The 13,109-nt window shown below is 35.6% G+C and overlaps 1 protein-coding gene across 1 annotated transcript; it reads right to left on the bottom strand.

The window, feature by feature from the left end:
* Positions 1-522: 522 nt before the first annotated feature.
* On the bottom strand, positions 523-4,124 carry LOC126725570 (receptor kinase-like protein Xa21). The gene is made up of 3 exons (XM_050430366.1): positions 1,307-4,124; positions 783-1,181; positions 523-670 (listed from the first exon to the last, which is right to left on the bottom strand). Exons 1-2 carry the CDS (start codon positions 4,056-4,058, stop codon positions 808-810), a joined length of 3,126 nt encoding a protein of 1,041 aa, XP_050286323.1. The 5' UTR covers positions 4,059-4,124; the 3' UTR covers positions 523-670; positions 783-807.
* Positions 4,125-13,109: the final 8,985 nt, after the last annotated feature.

Here is a 13,109-nt window from a genome sequence, read left to right as displayed (position 1 = left end):
GGGACTCCTAAATCCATCTCGAGCCGCGAAGAGTGGGACTATCAACTATGGGAGTGGCTCAACCAACCAGAAACTCAAAAGATAATGCAAAGGGAAACTTAACTATATTTGATGCATTAGAGATAAGGTAAAGGTTATGAGAATAACAACCTATTTTATTTTGAATTTTTGATACGTTTCTAGCTTGTATGTGATTTGACACGTACCGAACAGAGTCAAAACACTAAGCCTTCCGAATTGTCCCTTTTACAAAGCATACATTCAACACTGCGTGTGTTTGTTTTTTGGCATGAACTTTGACCTTGTGGAGCTTTTGAGGAAAGTCTCGGATAACATACTGTCGTTTTTATTTAATTTAATTATTCTCAAGCATGGTTATGAGTTCAAGCTTTGACAAATGTGGAATGGGAAGTTAAGAAAACATCTTATTGTTAGCTCAAAATATTACAACTGCTAATGAAATTAGATAATTTATTTTCCAAACATAATATCAATAGAATTAAACACAAATACAAGTTTGAAGGAAATTATTTTGATTTACTCAAACGCAAATAAAATACAGATATAAGACTGGGTATAAGAACCATGTAGAATACTCCTCGATAATATATAAGCATGTTTATCTAGAATGCCAAACATGTCTTTCCATCCATTGTAAAACTTTATGAGCCTGCAATTAGTTAATAAAAAACAAGGAAAATAGGAAAATGCCAAAGTAAGTAAAGAACTTAATACCAACATTTAGAGGGTTAAAAGTTTGATTTTTTTTTTTTTTTTTTTACCTTCTAAATATTCAAGAACGTAGTGCTAAATCCTAGCGCCATGAAGAATGTCTCTGACCAAATACAGCTCAGACAAGGCCTTGATAATGTCCCATCGTTCTTGTGGCAACTCCATAGAGCATGACACGCCAATCTTGACCATGGATATTAAACACTCCTTTGTTCTGTCTGTATCTCCACAATTGTCTTTTTGAATCACTTCATCATCATTGTTTAAAAGTTTTGGGTCTGAAATCTCCATTACACGATTAGGCAATGCCATGCTAGCATAGTTGTGAAGGTTAGAGCCTCCCTCAAACATAGGATTTGTGGGTCTCTTTCCTGTTATCATCTCCAATAATAAGATTCCATAGCTGTAGACATCTCCTTTTGTTGACACATCACATCCTACACCGTACTCTGCCATTCAAAATATTTGATATAGAAAATACGTTCACATTACAACTTGGGATTGCAAAAAGTAATTATGGTTAATGTGGGAAAGCATATGTTAATAATTAAAAAGTTCAGTAAATTGTTGTTACCTGGAGGAGTGTACCCAATTGTTCCCCTTATTCCAATTGAGTCGCTTTGTTTCGGATTTGTAAGTTCTAAAAGAAATTTTGCAAGCCCAAAATCTCCAATATGAGCAATCATATCACAATCAAAAAGAATATTACTTGGCTTTAGATCACAATGAACAATTGGCATTGGGCAACGGTGATGTAGGTAATCGAGTGCACAGGCAACATCAATGGCAATGCTTATTCTTTGAACAAGGTTCAAATTTGGTATATCTACTTGCCTGGTATTTGTTTCCAAATCCATATGCAACCAATTTTCTAAACTTCCATTCGGCATGAACTCATAAACAAAAGCCTTAAAATCATTGCCATGAAAATCCACACTTGAGCAGGAATTAATGATTTTCACAAGATTCCGATGACGAATATTTTTCAAGGCTTCACACTCGGAGATAAAGCTCTTAGAAGCTCCTCGATGTTGAATGTTTAGTACCTTGACTGCAACAATTGATTCATCCTCACCAAGGATGCCTTTATACACTGAGCCAAAACCACCCACACCAATCAAATTTGTTGATGAAAATCCATCAGTTGCTTTAAGGAGCATTTGGTAAGACACTTTCAAAAGTGATTGCCTCAAAGAAGATTCTGAAGGATTATCTTTTCTTTGATTTTTGTGCCGATAAAATAAGAAAAATGACACTATGGTTACTATTAGAATCACACATGCCATTGAGATTACCACTTTGATTGCAAGAGGCCACTTTGTTTTCTTCTCTTCTTTTGTTAAGCACTTCAGAAACATTAATTCTAATATGCCCCCACATAGCCTACTATTTCCAATGAGTGATATTGCACTAGAATTTGCGAAAACTCCTTTTGTTGGAACCTCTCCTTGAAAATCATTGAAGGACAAATTCAAATTCTTCAAGGAGAGTTTCTCCAAGAAAGTGGGAATTTGACTAGACAAGTTGTTTTGAGAAAGATCCATAACTTGAATACCTCTCAAAGAACTCAAGGATGTTGGAATTTCTCCTTGAAAGAAATTACGCTTCATGAAAAGGAACTCAAGGCTTGTGCAAGAGCCTAGGCTGCTTGGAATTTTACCAGACAACTTGTTGTCAGATATGTCCAATTCCATTAAATGGACAAGATTTTGGACCTCTGATGGTAGTGATCCAGTTAAAGAGTTTCCAGCTAAATTAATTGAAATGGACAGCGAAGAAATTGCAAAGATTTGCTTTGGAATGGTTCCATTGAGCTTGTTTTGAGATAGATTTAACAACAACAAATTTTGGCAATTTTCTATACTTGATGGGATAGTTCCTTCCAATCTATTATTATCTAGATGCAGTTCATTTATCAATGATAGGTTTCCCAGGGTAATTGGCAACCTTCCTGAGAGTCTATTGTTACTCAAGGAAAATCGTTGTAACTTTTGAAGATTACCAATACCACTTGGGATTGTCCCTGTAAATTTGTTACCATGCATCAATAAGTAGGTCAAGTTGACTAGATTACCCATCCATGAAGGGATCTCTCCAAAAATAAGATTTTTGCCAATTGCAAAAATGGTAAGCTGGGTTGAATGATTGCCAAAAACATTAGGCAACATACCTTCGAATTGATTCTCCTTCAGATTCAATTTCTGCAAATTGCTACAATTGGCTAAAGATGGAAAGAAATTCATTTCATCGTCATCTCCACTTCCTAAATTATTAGTAGAAATAGATAACAAATCCAAACGTTGTAAGCCTCCAAAATTGACTAATAGTTTTCCAGTAAAATTGTTCCTATCAACTTCAAAGAATTTTAGCTCTGAAGCGTTAGATAAAGAGATCGGAAGAGATCCGGTAAATTGGTTATCATAAATTTGAAACCACTGAAGAAGAGGAAGGTTGAGGAATAATTCAGTAGGAAGACTTCCACTAAGCTCATTAGTAGGCATTGAAAAAACAACAATAGATGAAAGATTATATAAAGATAAAGGGACCAAACCAGAGAGTTTATTTTCCCCCAGTCCAAGATAATTCAAGCTTCTTAACTGACCAAATGCATCTGGAATATCTCCTCCCAAAACATTTTTTGCTACAGAAAAAAGTTGTAGAGAGCTAAGATTCCCAATGAAAGGTGGGATTCGTCCCGTGAGATTGTTATTGCCAAATATAAGAACCTCCAACTTTGACAAAGAAGCAAGCTCCGCTGGGATTGACCCGAAAAGATTATTGATACCGACTCTAAGAATCTTCAGATTGGAGCAATGGGAAAGGTTTGCAGGAATTTCTCCTTCTAAGGAATTGTTAGACAACCACAATACCTGCAACCTGAATAGACGACCAACTTCATCAGGGATTTTGCCTCCAATGGTGTTGTTTGCGAGCAAGATTTCCCTAATGAAGCTGAGGTTGCCTATGTATGGAGACAAGGAACCCACCAAACCTTTGGTCTGAAGATCTAATATTGTGACTCTTCTATGCTTGCGGCCGCATGTCACACCTTCCCACTCGCAGAAATGGTAGGAATCATTCCATGAGCTGAAAGCGTTTCTAGGGTCATGCGTTATCTTCCTCTTGAACGCCAACAAAGCTTGATGATCTGTTTCATTCCCACCAACATAACTAGGGGTGCCAGTACTATCACCAAAAACAGCAAGTGTTTTTACATGCAGCAGTACCACGAACAATACAAGGATCGCTGGGAAATGAATTGAGCAAAGTAGACTCAGACTCATAGCTGCAACTGGAGATTTTCTTTCTTGCCTTTTCATTTTCATTCTGCGTGTTTTGTGTTGTGTTTGATTAATTAAGGTGGTTGTGGAGGAAATGTTGCACGAACAAGGTTTTCATGATGACAAAATAGGCGTCTATTCTAGAATATAATACACCATTTGGTGGATATGGTTGTTGCCCATGTGACTGCATATCAAAACAAACAAACAAAAAGTTAATGTTGCCCATGTGCGATTAATTGTTGACATTGAAGACCAATTCTAGCCTACTTGTATGTTTGGTGGAATTCTAATTGAATTCCTATTCCTTGTGCTAGTGTCGGTTTGGATTTTTGTTTCAATTTTTTTACTAAAAAAGTTAAACAAAATTATTTATTTTTTTTTTAAAAAAATTAAAACTTAGATACATAGTTGCAATCCATTATTTTCTCCAATTCAATTCAAACACTTTGTTATTTTAAATTTAATTAACATTGAAAAAGAGTATACTTTTTTCTATTATTACTATTGAGATGATAGAATTCTGATCTATGGCATCCGCTTTAAGATGATTGTTATTTATCAAAAAGTCAAAACATAAATTGGTTGTTTGATATAAGCATGATTCGAACCTTAGATCTCTTATTTGATAGTAAAAGACTACTTAAGTTTTATCTTTTTAAAAGTAAGCTAATTCTTATTGTTTTATCACACATTTAGCAAATAAACTACCAAAAACATATATTGTCTCATATTTAGCAAATAAGCAAAGAGCTCTTCGGCTTGTTTTTTTGTTACTCTATCGTGCTGCAACAATTAATATTTGTAAGATCTTTTGGTAGTATTGCGCCTTTTTTTTTTATTTGGTGCAAATTTCTTTAGTAGTTCTCTCTTTGGTTTGTACTTAATGGCAATTTGTATTTGGCCGAGATTTGGTTTGGGTTATGGAGAAATCTCTTTGAGGGTGTTGCGGAGTAGAGAAAAGTCTCGATTTGTTTTAGGTGCAACCTTTAATCTTTGTAATTGTGAGGGGTGGCTATTTGGGTTTATTTGGGATTTGGATGTGTGAGAATGCCTCTACACCATATTTGTATTATTCTAAATTTGTTAGTGAAATTTCTTCGTCGTCGCCTATGGACCTAGGTTATTGCCAAACCACGTAAATTTTGGGATTTTCTGTCTCTATTTTTCTTTTGAGTTAGTTTTCTATAATCCTAATATTGTTTTAGAGATCTTTCTCAAACATATACTACTTTTCAAAATCAACTTTAGTATTTTGAATCCCTGTTATTTTACAACATGGGTAACCAGTTTTGTTGATGGTAATTTACCTCTTAAGTCATGAGAGGAACAGGGTGCAAAAGTTTTATTATTGCTTTTGCTTCTCTCTCTCTCTCTTTCTCTCTCAACAATTCAGGAACGTTGAAGTGGAGACCGTCTTCCTCTACATATGAGTAATCTTATAAATCATCACAAAATAAGTTAAAAAAATATAGCTCTAAAAATTTCTTTGTCGTCACCTATGGACCTAGGTTATTGCCAAACTACGTAAATTTAGGGATTTTCTGTCTCTATGTTTCTTTTGAGTTAGTTTTCTATAATCCTAATATTGTTTTAGAGATCTTTCTCAAACATATAATATTTTCAAAATCAACTTTAGTATTTTGAATCCTTGTTATTTTACAACATGGGTAACCAATTTTGTTGATGGTAATTTACCTCTTAAGTCATAAGAGGAACTGGGTGTAAAAGTTTTATTATTGCTTTTGCTTCTCGCTCTCTCAACAATTTAGGAACGTTGAAGTGGAGACTATCTTCCTCTACATATGAGTAATCTTATAAATCATCACAAAATAAGTTAAACAATATAGCTCTAAAAATGTTTAGAGCTAAACTCTTTTCCATGATAAAAGATGACAAGAAGAATCTCAATGGTACTAATATAGGACAGGTTGATTTTTTCTAATCCTTTTCCTGTCCTTTTCATTTCCAATGTGAAAAGTTTGCCTTTGTGCTTGACAAAATTATTGCATTTATTCGGCGGAAATATTGGTGCACCATGGTCTTGATATTGATAAAAAGAAGAAGAAGATGTATTTATGTTGCTATCTCTTGTGACTGCATATCAAAACAAACAAACAAAAAGTTAATGTTGCCCATGTGCCATTAATTGTTGACATTGAAGACCAATTCTAGCCTACTTGTATGTTTGGTGGAATTCTAATTGAATTCCTATTCCTTGTGCTAGTGTCGGTTTGGATTTTTGTTTCAATTTTTTTACTAAAAAAGTTAAACAAAATTAAATTTAAAAAAAAAATTAAAACTTAGATACATAGTTGCAATACATTATTTTCTCCAATTCAATTCAAACACTTTGTTATTTTAAATTTAATTAACATTGAAAAAGAGTATACTTTTTTCTATTATTACTATTGAGATGATAGAATTCCGATCTATGGCATCCGCTTTAAGATGATTGTTATTTATCAAAAAGTCAAGACATAAATTTATTTTTGATATAGGCATGATTCAAATCCTAGATCTCTTATTTGATAGCAAAAAACTACTTAAGTTTTATTGTAAGGTTGAATTTATTCAACCATTTAATTGGCTTTATTCCGTGCCAAATTTGCTTGTAAATCAGCATTTAGTAACCCTGTATTTAGGTGGGATTGTTGTAAGGGTAGTGAGTGAGATAGTGTGAAGATTGCTCAAGAGTGTGCAAGAAAACAGAGTGTCGCGGCTGGGACTCGCGGGTGGACTCGCGGCTTCAACCCGCCAGAAGATGCACACGTGCCAAGCATGCTGGAAGATGAACAGTCATGCTAGCTGGAGCACTACAGGACAAAACAGGACAACTGGCCATACGGTTAACTCGCGACTGGATCTCGCGACTTAGTCAAGCCGCGAGGTCAAGCCGCGAGCCACCCCTGTTTTGGAAAAACCTGACGTTTCGCATTCCTCTTCACTCCAGTATAAATACCCTTTTAACCCATGATTGAAAGAGAGCTTCCAGAGAGAATTTTGAGAGAGAAACCCTAAAGAAAAACCAGATTGTTTCACCCACAATCTCTACCTTAGAGTCTCATCAAATTCCCTCACTCTCTTCCTCTCCATTGTCAAATCCTTGAGAGGCATTATCCCAAACCTGGTTCTCACCATTATCATCCCTGTGAGACAGACGTTTGGAGTTCTGGGAAGCAGTTAGGAAGGAGCCAATATTCATTGGTTGATGCTACGGTGTAGTAGCGGAATCCGGAAAGCTAGAAAAGAAAAAGGTTCGGCGCAACCTCGTTGGAGCAAGAAGCTTGGAGGGCTTAGGTGCATTGGGTAGATTAGGCTTGGAGGGTCTATTGCTGTCCTTGTATCCCAACTGTATTTTCTAGTGGATTGATTACCGCTTGGAGGACGGCGGAGAGGTTTTTCGCCGAGGTCTTCGGTTTCCTCTTCGATAACATATCGGGTGTTATCTTTGTGTTTGCATCTTCCTTCCTCTCTATCTCTGCCTTTACATTATCTGCTGTGGTTTTATTTTGTTATGGCTTAGATAGTTGTTTAACCAATTTCATATTATAGCATATGTTAAGTTTCCGCACACTAGTTGTTTGACATATTGCTTGTGTTGGTTAAGTTGGTTTTTGGGGGTTTAAACGTTCAAAAGTGTTTTTGTACACGTTTTTTAACTTTCATTTATCTTTTTACAAGTAAGCTAATTCTTAGGGTATGTTTGGTTGGGATGAAAACAGGGAAGATGGAAAATAGGGTGGAAAATGACATTTTTCACTGTTTGGTTGATGAGAGAAAACAAGAAAGACAGAAAATAGGGGGAAAATTTTTCCCTCCAGGCCCACCTTTTTTTATCCTCCCAATTTGGGAGAAAAATGAGGAGGGAAAAGTGTTGAAAGATGTACTTTACACAAATACCCTCAATTTAAGTTGCATTTTTTTTTCTTTCTTCTCTCCTCCCTGGGCAGCAACGTTGCCCCTCTTTTTTCTTTTTTTCTTTTTCATAGGCAATAACGTTGCCAGTAACATTGCCCCTTTTTTTTTTGCTTCTTTTTCTTTTTTTGGGCAATCTAGTTGCTAGTTGTCACTTTTTTTCTTTTTTTCTTGGGCATTAACATTACCCTTTTTTTTTTTCTTTTGATTTTTTAGGGCTTGGGCATGATAGTTTATTTTTATTTTTAATGGATGTGATTTTTTTGGAACATGTTTTTTATTTTTATAAAAAAATTTGGGTGATTGCTCTTTTTTGTGCGGTTATTTGTCACCTTTTTTTTTTTTTTTAATTTGGCATCATTCTTTAACAAGGGTATAGAGTAAATTTATTCAAACTCTTTTTTCCACCCCTTCACTTTTTCACTCCCAACCAAATAAAAAGAAGAGAAAATAAAATTTTTTCTATCCTCCCACTTTTCCATTCTCACACAATTTTCTATCCTCTCACTTTTCCACCACTCCAACCAAACGAACCCTTATTGTTTTATCACACTTATAGCAAATAAACTACAAAAAACATGTGAGTTCCAGTTAGCTCAACTGGTAAAATTTCTTATGGTTGTATAAGAGATCTAGGGTTCAATCCCTGTCTACACCAAAAACTGATTGTTGTCTTAGTTTGATAATAAAGAGCTATTATCAGGAGCGGACGTCATAGTTTGAAACTCTCTCTCAAAAAAACTACCAAAAACATATCTTGTCTCATATTTAGCAAATAAGCAAAGAGTTCTTCGGCTTTTTTTTTTTGTTACTCTATGTGTGCCGCAACAATTAATATTTGTAAGAACTTTTGGCAGTATTATGCCTTTTTATTTGGTGCAAAATTTTTTAGTAGTTCTCTCTTTGGTTTGTACTTAATGGAAATTTGTATTTGATAGTGATTTGGTTTGGGTTTTGTAGAAATCTCTTTGAGGGTGTTACAGAGTGGAGAAAAATCTATATTTTTTTTTTTTTTTTTTGAAGAGGAATAAAAGTTTGCACTGCAACAGAGAAAACATAATACAGAGAAGACCGAAAAAAAAAAAAAAAAAAAAAAAAAAAAAAAAAACCAAAGAGAACCTGCAGGGCAGGCATTAGTGCAGAAGGTCTGCTTGTACAATGGATTCTAAAAAAGAAGGGGTGACCCCATACCACACCTGATGGGAACCAGTCCTTTGGGCAAAGTGAGCGAGTTCGTGGGCTGCATAGTTGAAGGCCCGGCTAAGGAATCTGAAAATGCAGAAAACAAAGGAGGCTTGGGCTTGGATAATATCCTATATAATGTGTCCAAATGGAGTCCCAGTAGTAGAGTCATTGATTGCATTGACCACATTATAAGCATCACTTTCACGCATCACACAAGGAAGATGCAACTCTTGAGCAAGCAAGATACCTTGCTCCAAGGCAATGATTTCCACTAATTCCCCCGGGTAATGGGACTAAAGAGGTTTGCAAAGAGCAGCAACTGTTTCACCCTAGCAATCTCTAATGATGACTCCAATGCTAGAAATTCCTTCAAGGTCTGATGAAGCCCCATCCACATTTATTTTAAATACACCAGGAGGAGGAGGCGACCAACAACTAGAAAGAGGCGGTCTAGAGGTGGAGAGGTCTGTATAAGATGCACCAGTGAAATCTTCTATGGTATTCCTAGCCATCTGCCAAACCTGTGAGGGGTGAGAGCATTTGCCTTCATGGATGGTTCTGTTTCTATTATACCAAATTGCCCAAGCAACAGTGAAGAAAGATTCTAAAACATGAGAGGGCTTGTGTGCAAGAATGTACATGGCTGAATCAGGAAAGGTCCAATTGTTTCTTTGGATCAATTGCACACCATCAGCCCAAAAACTCCAAACCCGGATAGCAAACTCACAGTGACGCAAAACATGGTGAACGGATTCCAGCTCCTTGTTACAAATTGGGCAGTCTTTGGCTGTGTTAATTTAGGTGCAACCTTTATTCTAATCTAATCAAACCTCAAATCTCGTATAGAAACAATGCTCTTCTAGTACTGGGAGTGGAGGTATAGGTGATACGAGTTTAGTAAAGTGAGAGACAATTAAATAGACTAGACAAATCCAAGACCAGAATGCAAGTGAAATATTTGAGGGTCGTTTTGGAAACCCATAGTACGAAAGCCCAAGCTCAAAAGTTAGAAAGAAAACAACCTTAAAGTAATTGGGTCAAGCAATATTGGGTTTCTCGGCCCATGCTCAAAACCTGTGGCCCTTTCTCTTTATGCCGAGGCCTGCGCACCGAACGGCTTGATGTCTTGGGCCATTATTTGTTTGCATTGGTCCTAACTCTCCAAGCATTCCCTTTTAACCTTATTACACTGAACTAAGCTATAGCCTACATGTATGTGTAATTATATTGACAATATTTAAATCTAAACTCTTGTTTGCCTCCCTTTCTTTCCCTTTGAATTTGACTCATTATACTTAGCTTTGGCCTAAGCTGGACTGCTGGACTGCTGGAGTACCAATTAGACGTTGATTCAAAGCTTCAGTATCCATCTTTCGGGCACGCACCATACTAGAAAGGATTGGACTGCATTTACATTACATATACAAAGACTCATTCATCTTTATGCATCAAATTTGAATGCCCGTGAAAAAGAACTAATCTTTGGCGAGATTCAAAATCAGGTTACTGAACCATTGCTATCTGCAGAAAAATTATCATGACTTTCACAAGTTACGGATACAGTATTGTTTACACAAATTTTTAGATATTACTATGTAAAACAAACTAAAACTACATAGGAGCAAGATACGACATCATATGTACATACAGTTGTAAGAAAGCCATAAGTAAGTTTGCAGAGTTCACAGTAAGGCCATGATTTAGACATACTGAAGCATATCTGAGACCATGGGTACCTGTACCTGTCGGATTGCTGAGTGCTTACTGGGAATTTTTTAACGAAATCAACCAAAAGTGTAGTTTAGGAAACATAATCTAGTCAACACCTTCGCTGTTTTCCTTTCCTGCCAACGTACTTCTTAGGTTTGTAGGCACTCAGGCAGTCAGGCGTGAGTCTGAATCTCTCCCTCTTGAAGGATATTATCAGAATTGACTTCAAACAAGAACATTACAGCTCTTGAAGTTTATACAACCCATGCCATTATCCTTGAAAACTAGGATTTTAAAGCAAGCCACACCAATTTTTACCTAATTGACTACATAACCGTGAACTTCTCAATACTTTAAAAGCCACAATCTTCCAACTGAGCAAATTTAAATCCTCCTATGTAGTTGGGCTCTTTCTTATATCAGTTTATATATATAGAGACAAAGAGAGACAGAGAGAGAGAGACAGAAAATGTGGACTTGAATGCAGAGGGTTTCATTGGCAGGTCCAAACCAAACAATAAGCTGGACTACTCTCTTCAAACCGATTCCACTCAATGATTGTGTTTCACATATTCTTTGGTAATAATGCATAAGAAAACATCAATAAACAAATTCTTCTTCCACCAGTAAGCCAGTCATGTGGCATCTCATGGACATGATAATTCTTTTTCGAATTAACATCAGTTAAATATTCTTAGCAAGAAATAACAAATAGATTCTTAAACATGTACAACATCTGACAAGCGGGAACTATAGAAACATCTTGAAAGGAAAAAAAAATATACATACACACATATATATATAGCAGCATTAAATTTTGGTGGACAATCCTAGTGCAATGCCTACGAGATTTAAAAAGAATGAGAAAATATTTAAGTTGTGTAGGAGGCACAACATAAAAATGGAGAATCTAATAATAAAAATAAATAAATAAATAAAGGAACCAAAAGACCTCATGATGCTAGCCAATGCATATCCAACTATTTAGGCTCCACTTAGCATCAAAGGTCACATATCGTGCTTCTTCATTCAAAATACACCCTAGATGAACAAATATACTTCAGAATACATATCATGAGAACCCCAAATTCACATAGTTGATCTATAATATACCTATGAAAGAGGCCTAAGATTTAGAATTGCCTCTAAAGGGAATTAAAATTGAGTGAAAATTTTGATTGTCTGATGAAACAACAATGAATAATATAGCAGACAAAAAGAAGACAGAAATTATAAATCACCATTTTGATTCTCTGAAAATGAAGGAAATTTTTATAAAACAAGACAATAAAGGAGATTGTTCAATGTTTCCATTTTTATTCTCCAAGCAACCAAACCTTACAAAGCCAAATTAGTAGAAACCATAGAAAACCATAGAATTTCAATGAAAAAAAGTTAGTAACAAATTTAAAGAGAAAATGTTTTAAGAGATCACTACAACAAAATGTATTTTTAGTGACGAAAATTAGTGAGGAAATATTTTTCGTCACTAAAAATACAGCTTTAGTGACGAAATATGAATTTCGTCACTAATAATGAAAAAAATTATAACATTTAGTGACGAAAAATAAATTTCGTCACTATTGTGATTTGAAAAATGGGCGCCAATAGAGGGAAATTTTGGCGCGAATTTAATTAATCTATAGTGACGAAATATTTCGTCACTAAAAGTTGAAATTTTTAGTGACGAAATATTTCGTCACTGTAGGTATTACTATGGATAATATTAGTAACGAAAATCCTTTCGTCACTATAAGGAAGAATTAGTGACGAAAAATATTCGTCACTAAAAATAATAATAGTTGTGCACTTATATGTTTTTAGTGACGAAATCATAATTCGTCACTAAAAGTATAATTTAGTGATGAAATATAAATTTCATCTCTAAAAATCTTAACAAAGCCCAGTCTTTAGTGACGAAACTGGAATTCGTCACTAAAGACTTCAAAGCCCAATTTCAATACCCAGCACATGCACCAAAAGTTTTTAGAGTTTTTTTTTCAACAGAGCCACAAACTCTCTTCAAAGCACTTGTTGTGCCATATTTCGGTCCAAAAAAAAAAAAAAAAAAAACAAAGAGCCAAACAGGTTGCGATTAAGCTCCACCGTCACCGTTGAGCTCCCACCGTCGCGATTAAGCTTAGCCGTCACCGATGAAGCTCAAACCGCCGTTGAGCTCCCACCGTCGCGATTAAGCTTAGCCGTCGCCAATGAAGCTCAAACCTTCGCCGATGAAGCTCCGTTAAGAGCCAACCGTCGCTGATTAAGCTCAACGGCGACCCT

This window comes from Quercus robur, chromosome 5 (genome assembly GCF_932294415.1).
Source record: "Quercus robur chromosome 5, dhQueRobu3.1, whole genome shotgun sequence".
Classification (NCBI taxonomy): Eukaryota; Viridiplantae; Streptophyta; class Magnoliopsida; order Fagales; family Fagaceae; genus Quercus; species Quercus robur.
The sequence above is the reverse complement of the archived record's forward strand: the minus strand, read 5'-3'. Positions and strand labels throughout refer to the sequence as shown.